The sequence below is a fragment of the Mesoplodon densirostris genome, chromosome 6 (assembly GCF_025265405.1).
Source record: "Mesoplodon densirostris isolate mMesDen1 chromosome 6, mMesDen1 primary haplotype, whole genome shotgun sequence".
NCBI lineage: Eukaryota > Metazoa > Chordata > Mammalia > Artiodactyla > Ziphiidae > Mesoplodon > Mesoplodon densirostris.
The window spans coordinates 2,094,385-2,122,116 of NC_082666.1; the positions used below are offsets into that span (position 1 = coordinate 2,094,385).

General features: G+C 46.7%; 1 protein-coding gene across 1 annotated transcript; it reads right to left on the reverse strand.

Annotated features, from left to right (window-relative positions):
• ABO (ABO, alpha 1-3-N-acetylgalactosaminyltransferase and alpha 1-3-galactosyltransferase) lies at positions 1–27,732 on the reverse strand. The gene is made up of 11 exons (XM_060101929.1): positions 27,685–27,732; positions 26,746–26,788; positions 26,537–26,671; positions 26,270–26,432; positions 15,727–15,855; positions 13,954–14,000; positions 13,143–13,181; positions 12,261–12,336; positions 11,684–11,719; positions 9,117–9,245; positions 1–691 (listed from the first exon to the last, which is right to left on the reverse strand). The coding sequence occupies exons 1-11, from the start codon at positions 27,730–27,732 to the stop codon at positions 1–3; spliced, it is 1,536 nt and encodes a 511-aa protein (XP_059957912.1).

Genomic DNA, 27,732 nt, shown 5'->3' on the forward strand with positions numbered 1-27,732 from the left:
TCATTGGTTCCGAATCTCTGCGTGGTTCTTGGGCACAGCCACGAATCGAAGTTTCCTGAGAAAAGGTGGTCTCCGCAGCAGCTGCTCGTCCCACATGTACTCGGGGGACAGCACCTTGCTGGGCTTGTGGTACAGCAAGTACCTGTTCAGGTGGCTCTCATCATGCCACACGGCCTCGATGCCGTTGGCCTGGTCGGCCATCATCACCTGGTGACAGGCCGTGGTGAGCTGGTAAACCTCAGGGACCGATCCCCCAAAAAAGCTTCCCATGTAGTAAAAATCACCCTCATCTCTCGGAATGTAGGCCTGAGACAAGGGCCGGCGTTCATAGGTGAAGGACTGGCGATCACCTGCGTAGAAACCAGGATGGAGGGTCCCGAAGAGCGGTGCCAGGATCTCCACACCCACGTGGTCGCTGAACTTCATGTCCACGTCCAAGCACACCAGGTAATGGACCTCGCGGAGGAAGCGCTGCTGGGAGAAGTTGCTGATCATCTCCATCCGGTGCATGGATATGTCCTGCCAGCGTTTGTAGTTTCGGACCTTGAGGACCACCACCTGCCTCCCTTCCTGGAGGGGGATCTGGGGCACATCCGCCGGCCGGTCAGTGAAGACGTAGTAGTTGACCTTGTGTCCCACCATGAAGTACTTCTCGGCCGTCTCCAGGAAGAGCTTCAGGAAGACCACGTATCTAAAACCAACAAGCCCCCCCAGGAAAGAGAGGGTGGGTGTTAACAGAATCACACAGCAGCAAAATAATAGACTTTTAGACAAAAACAGTTTGTATGTAAAACTTTAGCCATACCTTGAGGACATTATGCTAAGTGAAATAAGCCAACCACAAAAAGTCAAGTACTATATGATTTTACTTGTATGAGGTACCTAGAATAGGCAAATTCACAGACCCAGAAATAGAATGGTGATTGCCAGAGATTGGGGGAGGGGGAATGGGGAGTTAGTGTTTAATAGGCGTAAAGTTTCAGTTTTGCAAGATGGGAACAGTTCTGGAGAGGGACAGTGGTGATGGTTGCACAACAACTTGACTACGTAACACTACTGAACTGTATACTTAAAAATAGGTTAGATGGTAAATTTTATGTTATGTGCATTTTACCACAATTAGAAATAAAAAAAATAGGGGCTTCCTAGGTGGCGCAGTGGTTGAGAGTCCGCCTGCCGATGCAAGGGACACGGGTTCATGCCCCGGTCCGGGAAGATCCCACATGCCGCGGAGCGGCTGGGCCCGTGAGCCATGGCCACTGAGCCTGCGCGTCCAGAGCCTGTGCTCTGCAACGGGAGAGGCCACAGCAGTGAGAGGCCCACGTGCTGCAATAAATAAATAAATAAATAAATAAATAAAATAAAAGTAAAAACCATAGACATTCTACAAGCTAAAGATAATGTACCCTGACCGGATATAAAAGGAGGGATTCCGATTGCTTGGTGTTGAGCAAATACTCTCAACCATAAAATATTTTATTAATCCACAAGTTTGGCAAAAATTCAAATTATAGATAGTATCCAAATGATGGATATCTCCCAGCTCAGGACCCTCCAATGGCTTCTTGTCTTTTTTTTTTTTAATTGAGGTATAGTTGATTTACAATACTATATTAGTTTCAGGTGTACATCATAGTCATTCAAAATTTTTATAGATTATATTCCATTTAAAGTTATTATAAAATATTGGCTATATTCCCTGTGGTGTACAATATAAATAAAACAAATGAATATAACAAAACAGAAACAGACTCATAGATATAGAGAACAAACTAGTGGTTACCAGTGGGGATACTAGTGGAGGAGGGACAAGACTGAGGTAGGGGACTAAAAGGTACAAACTACTATGCATAAAATAAATGGCTTCTTGTCTTAACAAAAAAACAAAGCAATTCAAGATCCTACAGTGGGACTTCCCTGGTTGTTAAGAATCCGCCTGCTAATGCAGGGGAAAGGGGTTCGATCCTTAGTCTAGGAAGACCCCACATGCTGCAGAGCAACTAAGCCCGTGTGCTGCAACTACTGAGCCTGCACTCTAGAGCTTGCGAGCCACAACTACTGAAGCCTGCACGCCACAACTACTGAAGCCCGTGCGCCTAGAGCCCATGCTCCGCAACAAGAGAAGCCACTGCAATGAGAAGCCCATGCACAGCAATGAAGACCCAACTCAGCCAAAAATAAATAAATAAATAAATAAATTTTAAAAAATAAACTTAAAAAAAAAAGATCCTATAGTGGTCTATCGGGCCCTACAAGATCTGCTCTGACCTTGTCTACTTCGTCTCTGGCCTCCATCCTCTGTCCTGGGCAGGCCAGCTCCTAGATATTCCTGACACATGCCATGCATACTCCTCCAGGCCTTTGCATTTTTTTCTGCCTGGAATCCATTCCCTGCAATGCTCACCCCTATAGTAGCATTCCATCCTCTGACTAATGCCCAGAACTGGACATGCCTTATACCTCTTCCAGCTGGTACTTACATGGATGCATCCAAATGTAAAACTCCAGCAGCCTGTGCACTTGAACATGTACATTTGACTATGTGCAAATTATAACAATAAAAAAGAGCAAATAAATATGTAAACAAATAAATATGAAAACAAATCGCTCTCTATCCCCTTGCCCAAACTTAATTATTTTTTAAAGCTCATATCACCATCTGACATATTTTGTATTTGTGTTTCACTTATTCTTTTGTCTTTTTCCACTAGAATATATCTCCACGAGAGCAGGACCTTTAACTATTTTGTTCACTGTCTTACAATTAAAAAACAATTAAAATGTGTGCACTTCATCATATGTACATTTTACCTAGAAAAAAGAAAAACTGTAAACACATATTGAACTCTAGTTAATGATATGCACAGAGAAGTATTGGGGGGCAGTGGTGCTGATGTCTGAAATTTACTTTCACGTATATCAAAATGGACAGATGGATGGACAAAAGAATGGACAGATAAATAGATTAGTGATAAAGCAAGTAAAATAATATGTTTATTGTGAAGCCTATGGGACTTATGATATACCATAAAAAGAAATAATATATTCCTTATGGGAATCCCAGAAGAAGAGAAAGAAAAAGGGACAGAAAATATATTTAAAGTAATAATGGTTGAAAACTTCCCAAACAAGAGACCTGGACATCCAGATTCATGAGCCCCAAAGGACACCAAAAAGGTTGAACCTGAAAAGGACTACACTGAGACACACTATAATCAAATTGTAAAAAGTCAAAGATGAAGAGAGGAATTTGAAAGCAGCAAGAGAAAAGTGAGTCATCACATACCAGGGAACCCCCAAAAGACTACAGGTAGATTTCTTAAGAAACTTTGCAGGCCGGGAGAAAGTGGGATGATATATTTTAAAAATGGAAAGAAAAGGCCGTCAACCAAGAGCACTACACCCAGCAAAACTCTCCTTCAGGAATGAAGGAGAGATAAATACCTTCCCAAACAAACAAAAGCTGAGGGAGTTTATCACCACTAGACCTGCCTTAAAAGAAATGGTAAAGGGCATTCCACGCTTCAAGCAGAAAGAAAAGGATGTCAGTTGATATCATAAAAACATATTCATATATGTGTAAAATTCACTGATAATAGTAAATATATAAAGTCAGATTCTGGTGTGTAATTCACTTACAATTCTAGTTGAAAAGTTGAAAAACAAACGTATTTAAAAAACATAACTACAATGCATTTTAATATATACACAATATAAAATATGTAAACGGTAACATCAATAACCTAAAATGTGAGAAGGGAGAAGTAAAAATATAAGATTTACGTATGCTATCAAAGTTAAGTCATTATCAGCTTAAAATAGGTTGTTATAAATATATTTTATGTAAGTCTCATAATAATGACAAAAGAAAAACCTGTAGTAGATACATAAAATATATGATAAAAGAGTCAAAGCCACCACCACAAAAATTCATTGAGTCACAAAAGAAGAGAGCAAGATAAAAGGTAAGGAACAAAGGATCAGCAAAATAGTTAGAAAACAATGAACAAAATGGCAAAAGTAAGTCCTTACCTATCAATAATTGTTTTAAACTATTTTAAACAGAAAAGGATTAAATTTTCCAGTCTAAAGACATAGAATGGCTGAATGGATTTAAAACTTAAAAATAAAAAAACAAGATCCAACAATATGCTGCCTATAAGACAGAGACTCATTTTAGTTTTAAAGACACACATAGATTGATAGTGAAGGGATGGAAAGAAGATATTTCAAACACATGGTGACCAAAAGAGAGAAGGGGTAGCTATACTTGTATCAGAAAAATAGACTTCAAGCTAAAAAATGATCAAAAGAGACAAACAATGTCATTATATAATGATAAAAGGGTCAATCCATCAAGAAGATATAACAATTGTAAGTACTTATGCACCTAATACTGGAGCACCTAAACATATAGAGCACATACTAACAGAACTAGAAAGAGAAATAAGCAGCAATACAATATTAGTTGGGGACTTTAATATCTCACTTTCACAACTGGATAGATCATCCAGACAGAGGCTCTTAAGGAAACAGCAGATCTGAACAACACTATAGATCCAAATGTACCTAACATACATATACAGAATATTCCATCCAACTACAGCAGAATACACATTCTTCTCAAGTGCATATGGAACATTTTCTAGGATGGATCATATGTTAGGCCACAAAAAAAGTCTTAGCAAACTTAAAATATGGAAATCATATCAAGCATCTTTTCTGACCACATAGTATGAAACTAGAAATCAGTAACAGAGGAAAGCTGGAAATTTCACAAATACATGAAAATTAAACTACATGCTCCTGAACAACCAATGGATCAAAGAAGAAATCAAAAGGGAAATGAAAAAATATCTTGAGAAAATAAAATCACAACATACCAAAACTTATGTGATGCAGCAAAAACAGTTCTAAGAGGGAAGTTTATAGTGAAAAATGTATTTTTTTTTAAAAAAAAAAGGGGGCTTCCCTGGTGGCGCAGTGGTTGAGAGTCCGCCTGCCGATGCAGAGGACATGGGTTCGTGCCCCGGTCCAGGAGCATCCCACATGCCGTGGAGCGGCTGGGCCCGTGAGCCATGGCCGCTGAGCCTGCGCGTCTGGAGCCTGTGCTCCGCAACGGGAGAGGCCACAGCAGTGAGAGGCCCATGTACCGTGCAAAAAAAAAAAAAATTAATTAATTAAAAATAAATAAATAAATAAAAATAAAAAAAGGGAAACATCTCAAATAAACAACCTAACTTTAAACCTCAAGGAAAAAGAAAAAGAAGAACAAACTAAGCCTAAAGTTAGCAGAAGGAAAGATATAATAAACGTTAGAGGGAATGTAAATTGATATAGCCACTTTGGAGAACAGTATGGAGGTTCCTTAAAAAAATAAAAATAGAATTACTTTATGACCCAGCAATCCCACTACTGGGCATATATCCAGAGAAAACCGTAATTCAAAAAGACACATGCACCCCAGTGTTCATTGCAGCACTATTTACAATAGCCAGGTCATGGAAGCAACCTCAATGCCCATCAACAGACAAATGGATAAAGAAGATGTGGTACATATATACAATGGAATATTACTCAGCCATAAAAGAGAACAAACTTGGGTCATTTGTGGAGACGTGGATGGGCCTAGAGACGATCATACAGAGTGAAGTAAGTCAGAAAGAGAAAAACAAATATTGTATATTGATGCATATATGTGGAATCTAGAAAAATGGTGCAGATGAACTGGTTTGCAAGGCAGAAATAGAGACACAGATGTAGAGAACAAATGTATGGACACCAAGGGGGGAAAGCGGGGAAGGGGGGTGGGGGTGGGATGAACTGGGAGATTGGGGTTGACATATATACACTAATATGTATAAAATAGAGAACTAATAAGAACCTGCTGTATAAAAAATAAATAAATAAGATAAAATTCAAAAAAAAGGAAAAAATAAAATAAACATTAGATCAGAAATAAATGAAATCGAGAACAGGAAAACAATAAAAAAGAACGTAAGGATTGGTTCTTTGAAAAGATAAACAAAATAGACAAACTTTTAGCTAGACTAACCAAGAAAAAAGAGAGAGGACATAAATAAATAAAATTATAAATAAAAGAGGAAACATTACAACTGATAGCACAGAAATACAAAGGATTATAAGAAACTGCTATGAACTACCATACATCAACAAATTAGACAACCTAGAAGAAGTGGATAAGTGCCTAGAAACACATAACCTACTCAGACTGAATCATGAAGAAACAGAAAATCTGAACAGACCAAAAATGAGTAAGGAGATTGACTCAGAAATCTCCCATAAAAGAAAAGCCCAGGACCAGATGGTTTCACTGGTGAATTTTACCAAATGTTTAAAGAAGAATTAATGCCAATATTTCTCAAAGTCTCTCAAAACACTGAAGAAAAGGGATCACTCCCAAACTCATTTTACTAGGCCAGCATTATCCTGATATTAAAACCAAATAAGGACACTACAAAAAAAGAAAACTACAGGCCAATATCTTTGGTGAATTCAGATGCAAAAATTCTCAACAAAATACAAGCAAACCAAATTCGAAAGCACATTAAAAAGATGACACACCATGACCAAGTGGGATTATCCTTGGGATGCAAGGATGGCTCAACATACACAAATCAATAAATGTGATACAGCACATTCACAGAATGAAGGATAAAAATAATAAAATCATCTCAATAGATGCAGAAAAAACATTTGACAAAATTCAACATCCATTCATGATAAAAAAAAAACTCTCAACAAATTGGGTATAGAAAGAATGTACCTCAACATATTAAAGCCATGTATAATAAGCCCACAACTAATATCATACTCAACAGTTAAGGGTTGAAAGCTTTTCCTCTAAGATCGGGAACAGGACAAGGGTGCCCACATTTTTTTTTTCTCTTTTCTGGTTGCACCGCACAGCTTGCAGGATCTTAGTTCCCCAACCAGGGATTGAACCCATGCCCCGGCAGTGAAAGGGCCAAGTCCTAACCACTGGACTGCCAGGGAATTCCCAAAGGTGCCCACTTTTATGACTCCTGTTCAACATAGTACTGAAAATCTCCTAGCCAGAGTAATCAGGCAAGAAAAAGAAATAAAAGGCAAATGAAAGGAAGAAATAAAATTGTCTGTTTGTAGATGACATGATTTTATATATAGAAAATGCTAAAGACTACACCATAAAACTTATATCTAATCAACAGATTCAGTAAAGTTGCAGGATACAGAATCAACATACAAAAATCAATAGCAGGGAATTCCCTGGTGGTGCAGTGGTTAAGAATCTGCCTGCCAATGCAGGGGACATGGGTTTGATCCCTGGTCTGGGAAGATCCCACATGCCACGGAGCAACAAAGCCCATGTGCCACAACTACTGAGCCTGAGCTCTAGAGCCCACACGCCACAACTACTGAGCCCGCATGCTGCAACCACTGAAGCCAGTGCACCTAGAGCCCGTGCTCCGCAACAAGGAAAGGTACTGCAATGAGAAGCCCGTGCACCGCAACAAAGACCCAATGCAGCCAAAAATAAATAAATTAATTTTTTTAAAAAAGCAATGACTGGGCCTCCCTGGTGGCGCAGTGGTTAAGAGTCCACCTGCCGATGCAGGGGATACGGGTTCGTGCCCCGGTCTGGGAGGATCCCATATGCCGCGGAGCGGCTGGGCCCGTGAGCCATGGCCACTGGGCCTGCGCATCCGGAGCCTGTGCTCTGCAACGGGAGAGGCCACAACAGTGAGAGGCCCGCATACCACAAAAAGAAAAAAAAAAAAAAAAGCAATGACTACAAGAATTAATAAAAAATCTTAATTAAAAAAATCAATAGCATTTCTATACACTAACAACAAACTATCCAAAAAAAGTTAAGAAAATAATCCCACTTACAATTGCATGAAAAACAATAAAATACTTAGGAATTAACCTAACCAAAGAGGTGAAAGATTCATATACTGAAAACTATAAGGCACTGATGAAAGGAACTGAAGAAGACACAAATAAATGGAAAGATATCCTGTGTTCGTGGATTGGAAGATTTAATATTGCTAAAATGTCCATACTCCCAAAAGTCATTTATAGATTCAATGAAATCCCTATAAAGATTTCAATGGTATTTTTAACAGAAATAGAAAGAAAGAAAGAAAAAAAAATCCTAAAATGTATTTGGACACAAGAGACCCTGAATAGCCAAAGTAATTCTGAAAAGAAAGAACAAAGCTGGAGGCATCACACATCCAGATTATATTACAAAACCACAGTTAATCAAAACAGTAATGGTACTGGCAAAAAAATAGACACATAGACCAATGGAACAGAACTGAGAGCCCAGGAATAAATTCGTGCATATACAGTCAAGTAATATTTGACAAGGGAGCTAAGAATACTCAATGGAGAAAAGACAGTCTTTTCAATAAATGGTGCTGGGAAAATAGAATATTCATGTGCAAAAGAATGACAATAGACCCCTATCTTACACTGCTCAGAAAAACTAACTTGAAAAGGATTGAAGACGTACATGTAAGACCTGAAATCATAAAATTCCTAGTAGAAAACAGGGGGAAGCCTCCTGCACATTGATCTTTGCAATGATTTATTGGATATGCCGCCAAAGCACAAGCAACAAGAAATAAACAAGTGAGACTACAGCAAACTGAAAAGCTTCTGCACAACAACAACAAAAAAATCAACAAAATGAGAAGGCAACCTACAGGATGGGAGAAAATATTTGCAAACAGTTGGCCTCCCCGGGTAATAGATTGGGGTAATGGAGCACACGTGTATGAGCTGTGGTGCGGTTAAGCCCCTGGCACAACGGCTGGTACGTGGAAGTGGTGAACGTCAGCTGCCCATCTCTGAAAGGTTGACGCAGTGACCTCTGGAACAGATGACTCTCAGGTGTGGGGCTGCTATTTTGAGCAGCGGTCTGCCCAGTGATGCCCTGAAGGTCCCACCAAGTTCACCTACACCCAAAGTCACACATGCCTCCACACCCCCACCCACCCTGTGAGCTGAGCACCTTGTCCTGGAAAAGAGAGACACCGAGAGAGGAGTGCCCCCCTGCAGCTCGGGCCGGTTTCCTGGTTTACCCTGGGCGAGCATCCCTCACTTACTTTTTGATGGCAAACACGGTCAGCCCAATGGTGATGTTTCTGAACTGTGCATCCAAGATGGCAGAGTCAAAGGTCCCATCCCAGATGATGGGTGCAAACCAGGGAGTCATGACCAGCACGTCCACTCTCCTGGGGAGATGAGTCACAGTGTGTGAGGGCAGGGCATGGGGATGTGGGCCACAGAGAAGGATTTGCCCAAAGCTGTACAGTCTGTGAGCCACAGAGCTAGGAGCAGACAGGACTCCAGACTCCCAACCCAGGGCTCTTGGCACCATAAGCTCAGCACCCGAGACCCAACACTCCCATCCCTTCACTGCCCTAACTTAGAGTATCTCCTGAGTACCAGCCATGTGCTGGATCCCATAGGACACTCCTTCTATGAGGCCTCCCAACCCTGTTTCCAGGAGAAGAGTCTCAAGTGAGGGCAAGCACTAAGCCCTCTCCCAGCGCATGGGTACTTTGCCATCATAGGAAATATATATTTGCCACTCCCTCCCCTCCCCTTACCTGACACAGAGCTAGTAAGACCCTTGGGATTTCCGGGGTCGTAGGAGGAGTCTTTTATTCTAATGAGGTGCCTCTGGGTGGGCTTGTGGGTAGTTCAGGATGGGGGCTGGTCACCAGAAAGACCAAGCCAGGATTAGAACCTTGGGACTTTCAGCCTTGTCTCCCATCCTCCAGGGAAGGGAGAGTGGCTGGAGACTGAGTTAATTCTCAATCATGCCAGCGTGATGAAGCCTCCATAAAAGTCCCTAAACTGTGGGGTCCGGAGGGCTTCTGGGTTGGTGAGCACATAGAGGTGCTGGGAGGGAGATGCTCCCGGGGAGGGCATGGAGGGTATCGCCCCCTTCCCCATTCCTGGCCCTAGTTACCTTTCATCTGACTGTCCCTGACCTGCACCCTTTAAAACAAGACAAGAATCTAGGAAGTAAACTGTTTTCTTGAGCTCTGGGAGCATTCCAGCAAATCATCAAACCCAAGGAGCGGGTGGTGAGAAATGATTTACAGCCCGTCGGTGGTGGGAAGCACGGGTGACAACCTGGCCTTGTGACGGGTGTATGAAGTAGGGGCCCTGAGGCTGAGCCCTCCCCCTGTGGGGGTCTGTGATAACTGCGGGGAGTGTCAGAATCACTTGGTGGGGAAAACCCACATGCTTGCTGTGAGTAGAGAAATCTCGAGTTCTCTTTCAGGGATGAAGCTGAGTTTCAAGGCCCCGCCCCTCCCAGGGGCCCTGTGTTCTCTGCCCCTCCTCCATCTTCCAGCCGCACAGACACCCCTCACCTCTCCCCCTACTCTTATTTCACGAGTGTTCATTCACTCGTTCATCACACCACCAGGACCCACCAAAAAAGCTCGCACCAACTTGTCCCTCCCGATCTGTGCTGGCCCACAGAAACATATGTAACTAGAAGTGGTCTAGGAGCCACAGAAAAGTAAAAGGAACCAGGTAAAATGACAGGTAATTTGATATATCAATACTTTTTTTAACCCAATATATCCAAAATATTATCATTTCAATAAATAACTGATATTTTTATTGAAGTATAGTTAATTGACAATGTTGTGTTAGTTTCAAGAATACAGCAAAGTGATTCATTTACACATGTATGTATTCTTTTTCAGGTTCTTTTCCCATATAGGTTATTACAAGATATTGAGTATAGTTCCCTGTGCTATACACTGGGTCCTTGTTGTTTACCTATTTTATATATAGTAGTGTGTACATGTTAATCCCAAACTCCTAGTACATTTTTCGAGTACTAAATGTTTGAAGTCCACTGTGCACTTCACACCGACAGCACATCTCATTCTAGAGCAGTCCTGCTTCTAGTGTCCATGGCCACGCGTGGCTGGCAGCTCTAGAAACTCAAGGAGGGGTGGGCGTGGGTTTCAGAAATGACAGCGAGCATTTTCAGCTCTCCTGGCAGGGATGTGGCATGACATGACAGAAACCACCCAGCTTGCGTCCCGACCTGCCCCTCACCAGCCATAGGGCCTCAGGCAACTTCCTTCACTTCTCTGAGCCTCAGTTTCCCTGCTTATAAAATGTGAGCCGATCAAAGTGGTCTCTGGGAGACTTCCTACCCCGAAGCTCTGGGGTCTAGTGCCTCAGAAGAGGGTTGCCAGCAATCTGTCTCTGGCAGTGGAAGCAGGAGGTACAGGCACGGGCTAAGGAGGCTTGGATTTGGGGACAGGCGCTTGCGTGTGGAGGTGAGTTTGGAACCATCGTTCCTCAGATATTTACACCCATGGAAAGACCTCAGGGATAACCCAGTCCAGACCCCTGCCATCCTTCCCCAAGAAGAAACAAGAGAAGGTTCTGTGCCTGGTATGGACCTCCACACAGCTCCTAATGACCAAGAATTAGAGGCATCTTCCATTGCTCCTTCAACCTGTACCAAACCCATTAAAAACCAACCCAGCCTCCTATAGCACGGAAAGAAAGAAAAGGAAAAAGGCGAAAGAAAAAACTGAACCAGGGAGAGGGGCAAGTGAAAAGAAAACATGAGGTACGTGGTGGCAGGGAACCCACTGGCTGCAGCCATGGCAGGAACCCGCCTACTTACGTGGGCTTGAGGAGCTGGGCCTTGGGGTAAACCAACCTGCGGACAAGACGCGCATGTGAGACAACGCATCATAGATGCCCATGGCCGCAAGGGGCCTCCTCCCGGTTCAGTGTGCCAGCCCTGCCAGGAGGTAGCACTCAGCCACAGAGACTTCCTTCCTCCCTTCCTTCCTTCATCCAGCTGTGCCTACTCGGCCCTGGGGAGGCCACGCACTTCCCCAGGGATCATCTGATGGGGCTGAGATATGAGGAGAGGAAAGGAGGGTCTTCCCTAACTGTTCTATGACACGGCTCAGGTTAGAGACCCACCCGTGTCTCTTTCTTCTCTCCTTGTGCCCTGTAAGTCCTTTCTGCGGTCTAACTCATTACGACTAAGGTCTTCGTGTCCTGCTTTGTTCAGGGGTGGGAAGCCCAGGACTGGCCCGCACCCACCCCATCCACGCCGTCCCCCCTGACAAATCTCACAAATCAGGCTCTGTGGGGTGGGGGGGGTGAGGGAGGAGTATGGAGGAGGGAGACACATGGTGACTTGCTTGGAACTAGGCACAGAAACAGCCCAAAGATGAGATCTCCGATACCTGGGTACTTCAGGTATCCTGCAGGTGTCCAGGTGACGGTCACCTTCACTGAGGGAGGAAAACAGAGTGCTTAGAGCTGGGGACAGGGTACTGGGAGCAGCACTGCGTGCCAGACCGGCCAGGATCCCCCGAGGGCCATCACGCCACAGCCCCTACTAAGGAAAGCTCCCTGTGACTGCAAAGCTTGGGCCGTGTGGCCAGGTGAGAGGACCAGGGGCGGGAAGCAGGGCAAAGAAACCTCGGACACGCTGACCCTGTCTGGGAGTTTGGAGCTCAGCTCTGCCCAAAGGGATTCCACGGCCGATGGTGACAAAGCGGCCTGGGGAGAGCCCCGCTCTGGGGCGAAGGACAGGAGCCATGGCTGCCCAGGTTGGCCCTGGAATCCCAAAGGAAGCTCTGGCAATGCCCCCCTTCACCCCTGGGAGCCCAGCTCCCGCCCTACCTGGACTCCTTTTGCTCCAGCTGCACGTGCTTCAGAACCACTCTGTGTGTAAGCTGGCTGCAGAGAGGAAAGGTTCTCAGTCATTCCTTCAAAAGTAGCATCTTGCTAAGAAAGTGCCCCCTCAAGAGGAGAGGGGGCTAACCAGGCAAAGGCTAGGTTAGCATCCACTTCCACCAGCCCTGCCCTCCCTGCCAGCCCCGCCCCGCCCCAGCCCCACCCCCTCTGCCAGCCCCTCCCTCTCCCCAGCCCCGCCCCCTCCCCAGCCGCCACCTCTCCCCCAGTCCCGCCTTCCCGCACCAATCCTGACCCCCACCACCGAAGAAGCTTGGTGGCGCCTGTCCCCATCCTGAAGACCAAGCAAAGGTTCGCTGCTGGGCGAGGCTCAGGAATGCCAACGTTTGTGGGTGAAAGGAGGTGAAAGTCATTACCTAATGGCAGACGCCCCTGTTGGCCCTGCAGGTGGTGGACCTCAGGGCTGCCGAGAGAGCAGTCCCGTCAGCTTAGCCCATTCGTCCACCCTTCTGTCCAGCAAGCATTTGCTGGGCCCCCAAGCGCTGAATAGAGGAGGGAGCTGGACCGGATTTGGCTCTGAGGTCCCGTCCTGCGGACTCATGACCGGCACTGGTTAGGAGCTCTCACCTTATCTGTTCTCAGTCAGCCAGAGATTGGTGACCCCAGAGGAATTAGTTCTGGGAGGAGAGTGAGACTTTACCTGTCTGGGTGCTAATGGGGTCGGGGGCACCCCATCACGGGTGGGCCACAGGGAATCAACACCGGTCACTATTCATCCCCAACCCTCATCCTGTAAACGTATCCTTTCCAACCACAGTGAGGATTCTGTCTCTGTTCTTTTTTAGGGTTTGAGAAAACGTGGTAGAGAGAGGAACTCGGAATCAGCCGGGAACTGAGTGCCTCTTTGTTTATTTTATTTATTTATTTATTTTTGTGGTACGCGGGCCTCTCACTGTTGTGGCCTCTCCCACTGCGGAGCACAGGCTCCGGACGCACAGGCTCAGTGGCCATGGCTCACGGGCCCAGCCGCTCCACGGCATGTGGGATCCTCCTGGACCAGGGCACAAACCCGCGTCCCCTGCATCGGCAGGCGGACTCTCAACCACTGCGCCACCAGGGAAGCCCCTGAGTGCCTCTGTGGTTATAACGACCAACAATTCAATACATACTCGTATTTTTATTTCGGTTCTAGGTCTTTCTAGAAGGAACCACCTTGACTCCAAAGACCTGTCCATTTCCTTTGAGACTGTTCTCTCTGCCAAGTGGAGATCAGGCTGAAAACATTGCTGGGTGACAAAAAGGAGTGCGGAGCTGAGCCCTCACATGGCAGAGGAGAGCGGACGGGCTGGGTTTTGAGGCTGACACTTCAACACAGCTTTCGGACTTTTTGTTCTCTGGCTCCTGAGAAAATAGCCGTGGGGCCCGAGCAGAGCAGAGCCAGTGGGACATCTCACTCGGGTGGGAGGAGAGAATGGGGTGCACAGGCAGACCCCCCAGGCGGTGCCCTGCTGGCCCCACCACGAGGCACCCTATTTTAACCCAAACTCCCCATACCTAATAGCTTGTAAATGTTCACGGCCTTCTTCTCTGTGGATCTGGGACCCCTGCCTCAGAATCATCCAAGGAGTTTTGTTTTTGTTTTTGTTTTTTTTTTTTGCAGTACGCGGCCTCTCCTGTTGTGGAGCACAGGCTCCGGACACACAGGCCCAGCGGCCATGGCTCACGGGCCCAGCCGCTCCGCAGCATGTGGGATCTTCCCGGACCGGGGCACGAACCCGTGTCCCCTGCATCGGCAGGCGGACTCTCAACAACTGCACCACCAGGGAAGCCCAGGAGTTATTTTTAGATGCAATTCCAGACTCCCTGAGTCCAGCCCTGAGCAGCTGGGAGGGGTGTGCGTGTGTGTGTGTGTGTGTGTGTGTGTGTAGAAATCTCTGTTTTTAACAGGTTCTCTGAGAGATCTGCATACACTCTAAAGTCGAGAGCCAGGCCTCCTTTCTGTTTTACAACAGCCCTGCCACACAGAGCACGAAAAGCCAAATGCAGAGGGATCGGAGGGGCGCTGAGGCTCACACAATCAGCAGCTCCCTAGTTAAGTCAGAGCAGAGAGGGAGCTGCAGCCTTTCTGGCTCCCTCTGCTCCCTGAGCTGTGCCTAGCACAGAATAAACACCCAGTAAATGGAAGCTCTTTCTAACAAATTTCTTTGCAAAAGTCATCAGTGAAAATGTGTATAGCTCTACAGCTAACAACTAAATAAGTATGCGTCTGCGCTCTGCAGTATTATATAAACATACAGCACCCATTGCAAAGTTGAGTCTAGGGGCAATTTCACCCTCTTGTGGAATAAGAACTGAAAAAGTATCGACTAGATTCTTTTAAGGGAATGTCTACAGCTACCAAGTTTCTTTTAAAACATAAACAAGAGTAATAAAATGCAGTGAAAACACGTCATCTGTTCCCAATAAATGTATTTAAAGTATGATGTGAATCCCATATGATGATGTAATCGGCATTTCTAAAAGGCTATAAATCGCTGCCTTTTGAAGCCCTCCAAACCGCAGTCATGTTTACACTCACCCCCAGGTGAACCTGTCACCTAAAGTTATATTAACACCTGGTGGGAATTCCCTGGCGGTCCGGTGGTTAGGACTCCGCTTTCATTGCTGAGGGTGTGGGTTCTATCCCTGGTCAGGGAGCTAAGATCCCGCAAGCCAAAAAAAGAAAACAAACAAACAAAAACCACCTGGTAATCACCCCAGAGCAGAGCCAAGCGCTGACTGGGAACCTGCAACTCAGCCCTGCCCCTGTCAAGTGTTGTGACATGAGGCAAGGAGTATCTGCAAGATGGGAATGACAATGTCGTTCACGGCTTCTCTGGGATCATTGTTACAGGGGAGAAAACCTAGCCGGTCTCATTCAGTTAACGTAAGTAAGTTGTAAGTAGGTTAAGTCACGTAAGTCATAAATCCCCACCTGCCGCAGGGTCCCAGGGCTGTTACCATCCTCCTTACCTATAGAAGCCCAGAAATACAGCAAAGAGCAGGATGGGGCCCAGCCAGAACTTGGTGCTCTTTCCCCAGAATTCTGTGGAGAGGAAGCCTAGGTCACTTGGGGTTAGTTTACCTGGTCCCCAAATCACCCTGTTGAGACCAGAATTGGGCACTGGCCAGGAACGGCCTCCTGTCGGCTCCAGCCAGAAGCCCTCTCCCTCTTGTGTGCTCACAGGGAAGGTGGGTGATTACCTCTCCTGGAAGCATAATCCCTTTGAGCCTTGCCCTGCAGCCCCTGGGCACCTGTCTGGGTGCCCCTGCTTGTTGGCAGGCCCCCGGGGGGCCAGGACCACTCGTACGCCCCAAAGGAGTGGCTGAGATGGACTGTGGCCGTGAATGGACCAGCAGGGTGGACCAGCAGACAAAGCTTGCCGAGGGGAGTCCAACCCCCATAAACACCCGCAGCCCTGATGCTGCAGGAGCTCACCCCAGTTACACGCACCTGGGAGACCACTGCAGGGATGCTACACTTCCAGGGAACATGCACGTTTGAAGGAAGCTGTATCATATGCGTTAGTAAAATCTTAGCTGAAGGCTGTGGGTTTAACAAGCTCCACCCTTGATAAAGAACCCCCCATGCCATAGCCACTGCTCCGCTGGGTCTCGGAGGCTCAAGTCTGATGTTCCAGCAGCCAGAATCTCGTTGATCACAAATACGAGGGGCTCCCAAGTGTTGGACTAAGAAAACTATGTACAGCTGGGTGCAGCCCAGAAACATTTACCAAAGAATTTCATTTGGTAAGGGTATATACCTCAGTTTCCTCTGACTGGGTATGAAAATGTGAAAACCCAGGGATGTATAAACTCAGGGATGTATCCAAAAACATGTGCTTCTATCTATCATAGCCAAGATATGGAAGCAACCTAAATGTCCATCGACAGATGAATGGTTAAAGACGTGGTACTTATATACAATGGAATATCACTCAGCCATAAAAGAATGAAATAATGCCATTTGCACCAACATGGATGGACCTGGAGATTATCATACTAAGCGAAGTAAGCCAAACAGAAAAAGACAAATATCACATGATATCACTTATATGTGGAATCTTAAAAAAATTATACAAATGAACAGAAATAGACACACAAACAGACATAGGGGAAAGGGGTGGGAGAGGGATAAATTAGGAGTTTGGGATTAACGTATACACACTACTATATATAAAATAGATTACTAACAAGGACCGACTGTATAGCACAGAGAACTATACTCAATATTATATAATAACCTATAAGGGAAAATAATCTGAAAAAGAATATATATATGTATAACTGAATCACTTTGTTGTACACCTGAAACTAACACAACACTGTAAATTGACTATATGTCAATAAAAAAGTAAAAATTAAAAACAAAACAAAACAAAAACACGTGCTTATACAAGTTTACAATGAATTTGGTAACATTGTATCATTTTGTATAAACTCTATGTGTCCTGCATTTTAAATGTTTAAGGGAATTTGATATGTCCAATTTGTGTTTGATTTAATAAATGGACAAGATTTTTAAGTGCATAAGAAGTTTTGGTCATACTTGAGAGTCTGTTCTGTCCCGTCGTGTGTGTCTGAGAGAGAATTACATCAATTAAGCTTATAGTCATAGTTTAAAACAAATTAAGCTGGGTGGAAATAATCCAGATAAAAGCAAGTATTTAATGGAGGATTCCATTTCTATATAATTCTAGAAAATGCAAATTAATCTGTAGTGCTAGAAAACAGAACAGTGGTTGCCTGGGGATGGAGGTGGGTAGGGAAGCGTGGCAGGGAGGGATTGCACAGGAGCACAGGACTCTTTGCGGGTAATAATAGCTATATTAATTTTTGTGACTGTAGTGATGGTTTTGCAGGTGTATACATATCAAAAGTTACTAAATTCTTCACTTTAAATAAATGTGCAGTTTATTATATGTCCACTTTACCCCTATAAAGCTGCTTTAAAAAAAAGAAAGAAAAAGAAATGCATCCAGATTGGAGAGGAAAAAGCAGATCTGTCTTTATCCTCATACTACATGTTCATCTATGTAGCAAATCTGATGGAATCTATAAAAAAGCTACTAGAACTAATAAGTGAGTTGGTGAGTTTAGCAAAACCACGGGATACAAGGTCAATATACAAAAATCAATTGTTATTTTCTATACTAACAACCAACAATCAGAAATGGAAATTAATAAAACAACCCATTCACAATAGTATAAAAAATATGAAATACTTTGTCAGAAAATTCTGACCAAAAAATGTGCAAAACATGGGCAGGGAAAACTACAAAACATTGCTGAGAGACACTAAGGAAGTCTTTTTTTTTTTTTTTTTTTTAATTAGTTTCTGCTTTATAACAAAGTGAATCAGTCATACATATACATCTGTTCCCACATTCCTTCCCTCATGCATCTCCCTCCCTCCCACCCTCCCCATCCCACCCCTCCAGGCGGTCACAAAGCACGAGCTGATCTCCCTAGGGAAGTCTTTTTAAATGGTGATAACTACCGTGATCATGGATCAGGAGACTTAATATTGTTAAGATGTCAAACCTCCCCAAATTAACTTATAGATTCAATATATTAATAATTCCAATCAAAATCCCAGCAAGGTTTTGGAGAAATTGACTAGCTGAATTCTAAGATCTGTATGGGAATGCAAAGGACTTACAGCAGTCGAAATAACTTTGAAAAATATAAATAAATTCAAAGGACTACATAATTTTAAGTTCTGTCCTATTAGAAAGTTAGCATAATCAAGACCAGGTGACCTTCATTAAGGTAAACCAATCAGTGGAGCAGAATACAGTCCAGAACAGACACATACACATGGTCAATTCATTTCTGACAATGCAAGGGCAATTCAGTGGAGAAAGCGGTCTTTTCAACAAATCTGCTGGAAAAATTGGCAATGTGTACACAAAATAACGAATTTCGTTCCATGTACAAAAATTAAATGAAATGGGTCATAGACAAAAATACAGCAGCTAAAACTATAAAACATTTAGAAGGAAACAGAATACAAATTTTATGGCCTTGGATTAGGCAAAGATTTCTTAGATACAAAACCAAAAGCCATATCCATAAAAGAAAAAATTCATAAGCTGGACTTGATCAAAATGAATAACTTCTGCTCTGTGAATGACACAGTTAAGAGAATAAAGAGACAAGTCAGGTCTGGAAAAAATAATTTCCAAATCACATATCTGGTAAAGGAGCTGTATCTAAAACCCAATTATATGAAAACAAACATATGTATACATACACACATATATATGATATATATACATATATATATGATATATATACATATATATATGATCTGAACACCCTTCACTTCCTTAAAGAAGATGTAGAGATGGCGAAAAACAGTTCATGAAAAATGTTCTTCATTAGTCATTAGGAAAATGTATATTAAAATCACAGTAAGAGGAAATTCCCTGCCGGTCCATTGGTTAGGACTCCATGCTTTCACTGCCAAGGGCGAGGATTCAGTCCCTGGTTGGGGAACTAAGATCCCACAAGCCGTGTGGCACAGCCAGCCAAAAGATAAATAAATAAAAAATTTAATTTTAATTTTAAAAGATTTTAAAAAGAAAACTTCATTTAAAAAATAAAACAAAATCACAGTAAGATACCATTATATATCTATTAGAATTAAAAAGATGACTCATACCAAATGATGGTAAGGGCATGGAACAGTGGAACTCCCATATGCTTGTAGTGGGAACGTAGAATTATGCAACCACTCTGCAAGACAGTCTGGCATTTCCTACCAGATGACCCAGAGAAATGAAATCATGTCTGTACAAAGACTGGTACAGGACTGGTACAGCAGCTTTTTTTGCCATAGCTAAGAATTCAAACAACCCAAATCATCAGATTAATAGATAAACAAATTGAGGTGTGTCCACACAATAGCAGAAAGAATGAACTGGATACATAGATTTGCATGGAGGAGTTGCGAAATAATAAGAGGCCAGATGGAAAGGAGTCGTTACTGTACAATTCCCTTTATATTAAATTCTAGAAAATGCAAACTAGTCTAGAGGGACAAAAAGACAAGGGGTTGCCTTGCATGGCAAGGGTGGGGAAGGTGGGACAGGTTGCCGAAGGGCAAGAGGAAACTTTGGGTGTGGCATATTTGTTCATTATCTTGATCGTGGTAATGGCTTCATGGATGTACACAAATGTTAAAATTTATCCGACAGCACACTTTAAATATGTGTAGTTTATTATATCTCAGTTATTCCTGCAGCCGTTTTAAATACAAAGAAACAAAAAAGCCACAGCGAGATACCATTTCTCACCATCGGATGGTGAAAATACCAAACATGATTGGATACTCTCCAGGCGGGACTGTGCAGACAACCGCGCCTGCTCACACCTTGGTGTAGAGCTTTCTTTCTTTACTTTTTAAAATATATTTATTTATTTATTTTTGGCTGCGTTGGGTCTTCGTTGCTGTCTGTGGGCTTTCTCTAGTTGTAGCGAGCAGGGGCTACTCTTCGTTGCGGTGAGCCGGCTTCTCATCGCGGTGGCTTCTCTTGTTGCGGAGCACGGGCTCTAGGTGCGCGGGCTTCAGTAGTTGTGGTTTGCAGGCTCAGTAGTTGTGGCGCACGGGCTTAGTTGCTCCGCGGCATGTGGGATCTTCCCGGGCCAGGGTTCAAACCCATGCCCCCTGCATTGGCAGGCGGATTCTTAACCACTGCGCCACCAGGGAAGTCCCTTTAGGGACAATTTAAATGCAAGTTAAGTTTTCTCCTTACAGTGCCATAATTGTGTGTGTGGAGTGGGGTGGGTGAGAAACACCGCTGTAGGAAGTAGAAAAGGGTAGCACCCCACATAAATGAAGATCAGACAGTATCTACCCAGAGGCAGACTCACTTAGCATCTGACCCAGCAAAACCACTTCTGAGAATGTACACAGCAGAGAAAGCTACACACGTGTAGAATGACTGATAGGCTTTGTATGTAAGAGCAAAAGACTGGAAACAACCCAAGTGTTCATCAGTGGGGGCGGGGTGACTAACTGTGGTGCGTCCAATAAGGGTTACTATGCAACCGTTAAAAAAAGTGGGGGGGTTGCAGTTGGAATATATGGGTCATGTTTCAAGCAAAGTACAGAACTGTACAAATAATATTCTACCTACTGTGTAAGAAAGGAGGGTGAAAAGACATATAACCATATTCACTTACATTTACATTAAAAAAAAAAAAAACCTAAAAGGCGGCACAAGAAATGAATAAAAACGGTTACCTATAAAGAGAAGGGAGCTGGGAACAGTGTCGGCAGAGACCAGGTAGAAGTGACACTCCTCAGCGTAGACCTCGAAGTATAATTTTTATTTTTGAACCATGTAAATGTACTACCTATTCAAAATAATAACATTGAATAAACATATAAATAAACCAGCATAACATGTTACTTTTTTTTTTTTTTTCTTTTTGTGGTTCGCGGGCCTCTCACTGCTGTGGCCTCTCCCGTTGCGGAGCACAGGCTCCGGACGCGCAGGCTCAACGGCCATGGCTCACGGGCCCAGCCGCTCCGCGGCATGTGGGATCTTCCCGGACCGGGCCACGAACCCGTGTCCCCTGCATCGGCAGGCGGACTCTCAACCACTGCGCCACCAGGGAAGCCCAACATGTTACTTTTTAAATCTTGGAGAGGGGAAAAGCCTTTCTAAGTTTGACAAAAGATTTTTTTAAAAAAAAAATAGCCCTAGGGCTTCCCTGGTGGTGCAGTGGTTGAGAATCTACCTGCTAATGCAGGGGATACAGGTTCGAGCTCTGCTCTGGGAGGATCCCACATGCCGCGGAGCAACTACACCCGTGAGCCACAACTACTGAGCCTGCACGTCTGGAGCCTGTGCTCCGCAACAAGAGAGGCCGCGATAGTGAGAGGCTCGTGCACCGTGATGAAGAGTGGCTCCCGCTCGCCACAACTAGAGAAAGCCCTCGCACAGAAACGAAGACCCAACACAGCAAAAACAAATTAATTAATTAATAAACTCCTACCCCCAACATTTTCTTTAAAAAAAAAATAGCCCTAAATGGAGACAAATAAATATGAGCCAATGAAGATGAAAGTGTTATGCGTGGTTAAAAAGAACCACAAACAAAATCAAAAGAAACAAATTCAGGGGGAAAAAATGCTTGCAACTCATATCACAAAAAGCCCTAATTTCCTTAATAATACCTCCTACAATTTAATAAATAAGAGCAACTGTTGAATTTTTTAAGGGCAAAGTATATGAGATGACAACTGATGTTAAAAAGCATTCAACCTGGACTTCCCTGGTGGCGCAGTGGTTAAGAATCCGCCTGCTGATGCAGGGGACACAGGTTCGATCCCTGGCCTGGGAAGATCCCACATGCCGTGGAGCAGCTAAGCCCGTGCGCCACAACTACTGAGCCCATGCTCTAGAGCCTGTGAGCCACAACTACTGAGCCCACGTGCTACAACTACTGAAGCCCCCGCGCCTAGAGCCCGTGCTCCGCAACAAGAGGAGCCACCACGATGAGAAGCTCGAGCACCGCAACGAAGAGTAGCCCCCACTCACCACAACTAGAGAAAGCCCGCGCAGCAATGAAATTCAATCTCACGATAGGAAGAGCAGTGTAAATCAGGGTTGTACGAGACTCCAGTTTTCACTCATCGGGTGAGCAATGGGGTGTTGGCTGTGCCCTGGCAATAAGGTGCCTGCAGGAGCAGGTGAACAGGAAGAAATAGCTGTGATCAGAGCAGGGGTGCAGCAGAGGGTGACATCTGTACATCGCTCATATGTTTCTTGTGACGTCTCCACCTCCAGCTCCCCTCCCCGTTCTCACGAGCTTCCCTTTAGAGAAAAGCCTGGAAAGGAAAGTCCTCTACGCCCGAGGCTTCCAACCCTTCTTCCGTCCTTTACCCTCACTAGCCAGCCTTTCACCCTGACTGCCTCACTGGAACTTCCCTCGACAAAGGCTCCAGTGATCTCGGCAGCCTCAGCCCAGTGTTTCCTTCCTTGTCTGAATTAACCCGTCAGCCACAGTGGGACTCTGCTCTCTTTGGTCTATTTCCCGGGCCACACCTGCCCGGCTGCCTTTGCTCTTTCTCTTCCTGTAGCACAAATGTTGGAGACTCCAGGCGCGGTCCTGGGCTCCCTTCTTTACCCACACTCACCGCCCAGGGGTTCCTACCTTGTACCAGAGCATTAAATATCATATTTACACTGCTGACCATCCAGTCATTTCTGCAGCCTTCACCTCTCTGTGGACCTGTGGACTAGGAAACTGGACCATTCACGGCCATCCCCACTGAAGGCACATCAACATTATCATGGCCAAACAGGACTGTAGGTCTCCATCACCACACCACCAAAGGGGGGCACTCCTCCTGATGATAGGGCATCACCATGCATCAAAAGCTCTGAGGCTGGGAATTCCCTGGTGGTCCAGTGGTTAAGACTTGGTGTTTTCACTGCTGGGGCCTGGGTTCGATCCCTGGTTGGGGAACTAAGATCCCGCAAGCAGTGCAGCATGGCCAAAAAAAAAAAAAAAAGTCTCCAAGGCATGTTTAATACTTCCTTTCTCTCCCACCCTGAATCCAATTCACTATCATGCTGTGTCAGCTCCACCTTCAAAATGTATCCCTGGTGCATGTTGTCGTGTGGAAAAATGTACGGCAATTCTTCAAAAAACTAAACATAGAATTCCCATATAATCCAGCAATTCCACTCACGGGTGTATAACCAAAAGAGGTAAAAGCAGAGACTCAAAGAGATATTTGGACACCCGTGTTCACAGCAGTATTTATTCACAAGAGCCAAAAAGAGGAAGCAACCCAATGTCCATCGATGGATGGTGGATAAAGAAAATGTGTGGCATCCACACAATGGGATAGGAGTCAGCCTTGGACTTCCCTGGTGGCACAGTGGTTAAGAATCCACCTGCCAACGCAGGGGACATGGGTTGGAGCCCTGGTCTGGAAAGATCCCACATGTTGCGGAGCAACTAAGCCCGTGCACCACAACTACTGAGCCTGCACTCTAGATCACCCGAGCCACAACTACTGAGCCCGTGTGCCACAACTACTGAAGCCCACATGCCTAGAGCCTGTGCTCTGCAACAAGAGAAGCCACCCAATGAGAAGCCCATGGACTGCGGCAAAGAGTAGCCCCTGCTCGCCGGAACTAGAGAAAAGCCCGCACGCAGCAACAAAGACTAACGCAGCCAAAAATAAATAAATAGCTAGCTAGCTAGTTAGATAGATAGATAGATAGATAGATAGATAGATAGATAGATAAAGGAGTCAGCCTTAAAAAGGCTTGTCCTGAGCTACAACACAGATGGACTTCAAGGGCATTTTGCCAGGTGAAGTAAGCCAGTCACAAAAGGTCAAATCCTGTAGAATTCCGCTTGTCTGAGGGACCTAGAATAGTCAAATCCTCAGGGACAGAAAGTAGATGGGGGGGAGTCAGGGGCTGGAGCGGTGGTGGAAGGGAGTTCAGGTTTCCATTTGGGGAGATGAAAGAGTTCTGGAGATGGATGGTGGTGACGGTTGCACAGTGTACTTAATGCCACTGAAATGTACACTTAAAAATGGCTTAAATGGTAAGTTTCTTGTTATATATTTTACCACAATAATTCTTTAAAAAAAAAAAGTGGGCAGACAAATGGGTTGGGCTTGGATACTCATCTCCTGCCCCTGGTGGGGTTCAGCGGCCTGAGGTAGCTGATGGAAGAATGAGCAGAAGTCGGCCCCTGTCCAGCAAAGCCGATTCCTGACCTCGGGGACCCCCTTTGTCTGCATATCGGCATGCAGGACGGCTGGTGTTCGTAGTCCGCCTTCCCCGATCTACCCTGCCGGGTGCTGAGAGCTGGGCTATCATGTGCCAGCTCGACCATTTCTCTGCTTGTAAGTTTCCCCCAACATCCTGCGTGGTGTCCGCCTTGCCCAGTGGCACCGGGGACGTGTGTTCTGACACTTCTCGTGCCCCCTCTCTAGATGGTGTCTGGTACACAGTAGAAGCTCAATGCACAGATGTGGATGGAAACTCCTCAGCCCACACCTTGTGCAGCACAGCTGCTCGGTAGTTCAGGGCTGGGGACTGGTCTGGGTTCTGGCACTTTCCAGCTGACTTTCTGAGCCCCCCATCCTCACCCATCTCTGAAACAGAGCGGGCCGGCCCAGGGGAACCTGAAGCTCACAGTTTCTGGTGCAGAGTGTGAGGAGCTCTCCTCTGATCCCAGACAAAGGCAGGGCGTGTGGCTCTGGACCGGGAAGTGAGCCCAGGAAGGGAGGGAGCAGCGGGGTGTGCTGGACGGACCAGACAGAGGAGGGGGAGGTAGGATGCTGGAAGAGACCGTGGAAGACACCTGCTGTCCGAGGATCCAGAGAGACTGGAACCTGGACCGCCAGGCCCCAGGGGTGGTCTGGGTGACACCCGGGCAGGATGTCGAAAATGGTGCCAGGGAGGGCCATGGGGTCCGGCTGGCTCTGGGCACTGGTAGCCCTTCCTACCACCCACCACCCTCACAAGGGCCTCTCTGCTTTGGTCATGAAGAGTAGACTCTGAGAACACACGGCTTTAGGGAACCAGTACAAACATGAACCAGGAATACCCATGCATTCCAGCCTGTTTGGGAACACGATTTCTTCCGGGAGCCCTGCCCGACGCCCAGCCCTGGCCAGGTCAGTCTGGCTGCTTCCCATCAGTGAAAGCGTTAGATGTCACAAAAAGAGGTGGCCGTGCCCTCTGGTTTCCTCCTCCAGGGAGATGTGCACTCCTCCACGCACCCAGGGGCTCCCGTTAGCAGGGGAGGGCCTGGGTCCTGCCCGGGCTGAGCCCTGACCCCCTGAAGGACGGCAGAAGTCCCATCCCTCTCCGCCACCTCCTTGCAGGTGCTGGCACGCGACCCCCACTCCAGCCGGTCCCTGTCTTTGGAGCCAGGAGGGAACAGAAGGAGCGAGGAACCCGTGGCGGTGTTTGTGGCCTCCCGGGACTCTCCCAGCTTCTCACCAGGGCCACCTCCTCCTGCTTGGGGGGCTGGGGGATGCTGAGCAGAGGCACAGGAGCCTTCCTAGGTGTCTGGAAAGCCCAGAGCCCCCCGGTCACTCCCCTACCCTTCTCCACTGGTCAAGTAAAGAGAGACTCCGGGGGCTGGTCGGGGGTTGGGTGGGTTCTAACAAGTAAGACCTGAGTGGTTGTCAGGCAGCAGCAAAAGGAGGGGCGGCGCGGGGGGCGCCAGGCAGAGCCTCCATCCCTCAACCCCGGAGGCTCAGACCACCCTCTGGGGAGCCTAGCACTGCTCTGCCGCTTCCTCTTCCTCGCTCTCTCGTCCCCTCCCCTCTGCCTTTCGACCCGCAGCCTCACAAGGGGACGCTGGGTCAGATCAGGGCTGGGTTCATGACATCCAGGACCCAGCCTGGACCTATGGAGGCTCTTCTCCCCTGGGCCCTTTCCTCCTTCCCTCCCTGCCTCTCTCTCCATCAACACCTCCACCTCCCCTCAACCCCCGCCAGGCGCGCTGGGTTCCTACCTACCACACAGGCACCGGCTGCGTCCAAGCTCCTGGGAGGGACTTGGACCAGGCAGTCTTTACAGCAGGAGGAAATCCTTCACTGACTGCCGGCTCTCTTCTCTGGGGCCCAGACAAGTAGAGGAAAGAGAGGGCCGGGGAGAGGGGGCAGGCGGAGGTGCTCCGACCTGCAGGAGACCCGGGCAGGAGCTTGGCAGGTCAAATCAGGACAGCTCCACCAAGGGTCTGCCCTCCACCCTCCTCCACCCTGGCCACGTCCCATCCGTCCTACCTCCCTGGGAGCCAGCAGCGTCCCTCCCCAAGACCAGCCCCGACACATGCAAGCTCAGCTCCCCACACCTTCTCTGCTCCTGCTGTCCTCGCCAAGGCTGGCTCTGGACCTCTGGCTCTAGTGCAGCTGGGAAAGCTGGGCCAGACGGTCAGATGCCTAGAGCGGGGCCCGCAGCTCCATTCCTGGAGCCCTTGGCCCTCCCCACTCACCTCTGGGGTCCATGGCTCCTGGGACCGACTGCAGGTCAGAAGCCTGGAGGCAGAGATGGAGGATGGCAGGCAGAGGTCAGCCTGCCAGAAGCTAGACACAGTTCAGAGCTCAGACTCAGAGCAAGGTTAACCTGGGGAAGAAAGTCCAGCTCCTTCCCCAGGGCCACTGCCACCTGTCCATTCGTTTGGGGCGGGGTCAGGGGTCGGGGAGGAGCCTCAGCAGATTTCCTGTTTGCCCAGATCTGCCCAGCCAGGTGATTTCCACAACCAAAGCCAGACTTGTCGGCTGAATGTCTAAAGCCAGCTGCCCCCAACAGCCCCGGGGGGCGGCATCTTGCCCCCGCCTCAGATCACAGAGGGGCCCGGTTGGTGGCTTCCCCTGCCCTCAGGGCCAAGCCCTGCCCCCCTGCTCTGGTCCTCAAGCCCGGGTGTGTGTGTGGGGGGGTGGGATTTGGCCCCTGCTCACCTCTCCAGCTAAGCTCGTCCTCGCTCCACACCCCACCTCTCCTTGGCCATCTCTCCACCCTGGGGACTGCTTTTCTCACAACACCTGGCATATCATCTGCCCAACGGCCAAACAGCCAGAGGCCCTGGACACTCTCTGGGTCTCATCATTTTCTCTGGTGGAATGTTCCTGGTCCCAGAGAATTCCAACACACAGGGATAAAGGGGAGTGTCATGAAATTCTCAGTAGAGGCTGCTCCTGGGAAGTTGTCACCTGTGTCTTCAGGGGAGGCCCGTCTGGGGTGTGGGAACATCAGGCCCGTGGGCCCCAGCCAAGAATTCAACATGGCACAGCTCAGGGGGAGAAGACAGCCCTCTCTCTGCCCCTCTCCCCCCAGCCCATGCTTCCTGTGCAGGTTCCCACCTGGCGGAGGGACAGGAATGAGGGGACCAGGCTGGACGAGGAGAAGCCAGAGGTTCCGACCAGTGGCTCACGCCGTCATCCTGCAAACTGGATGCTCTCTTCTCCTCTCCAACCTCCAT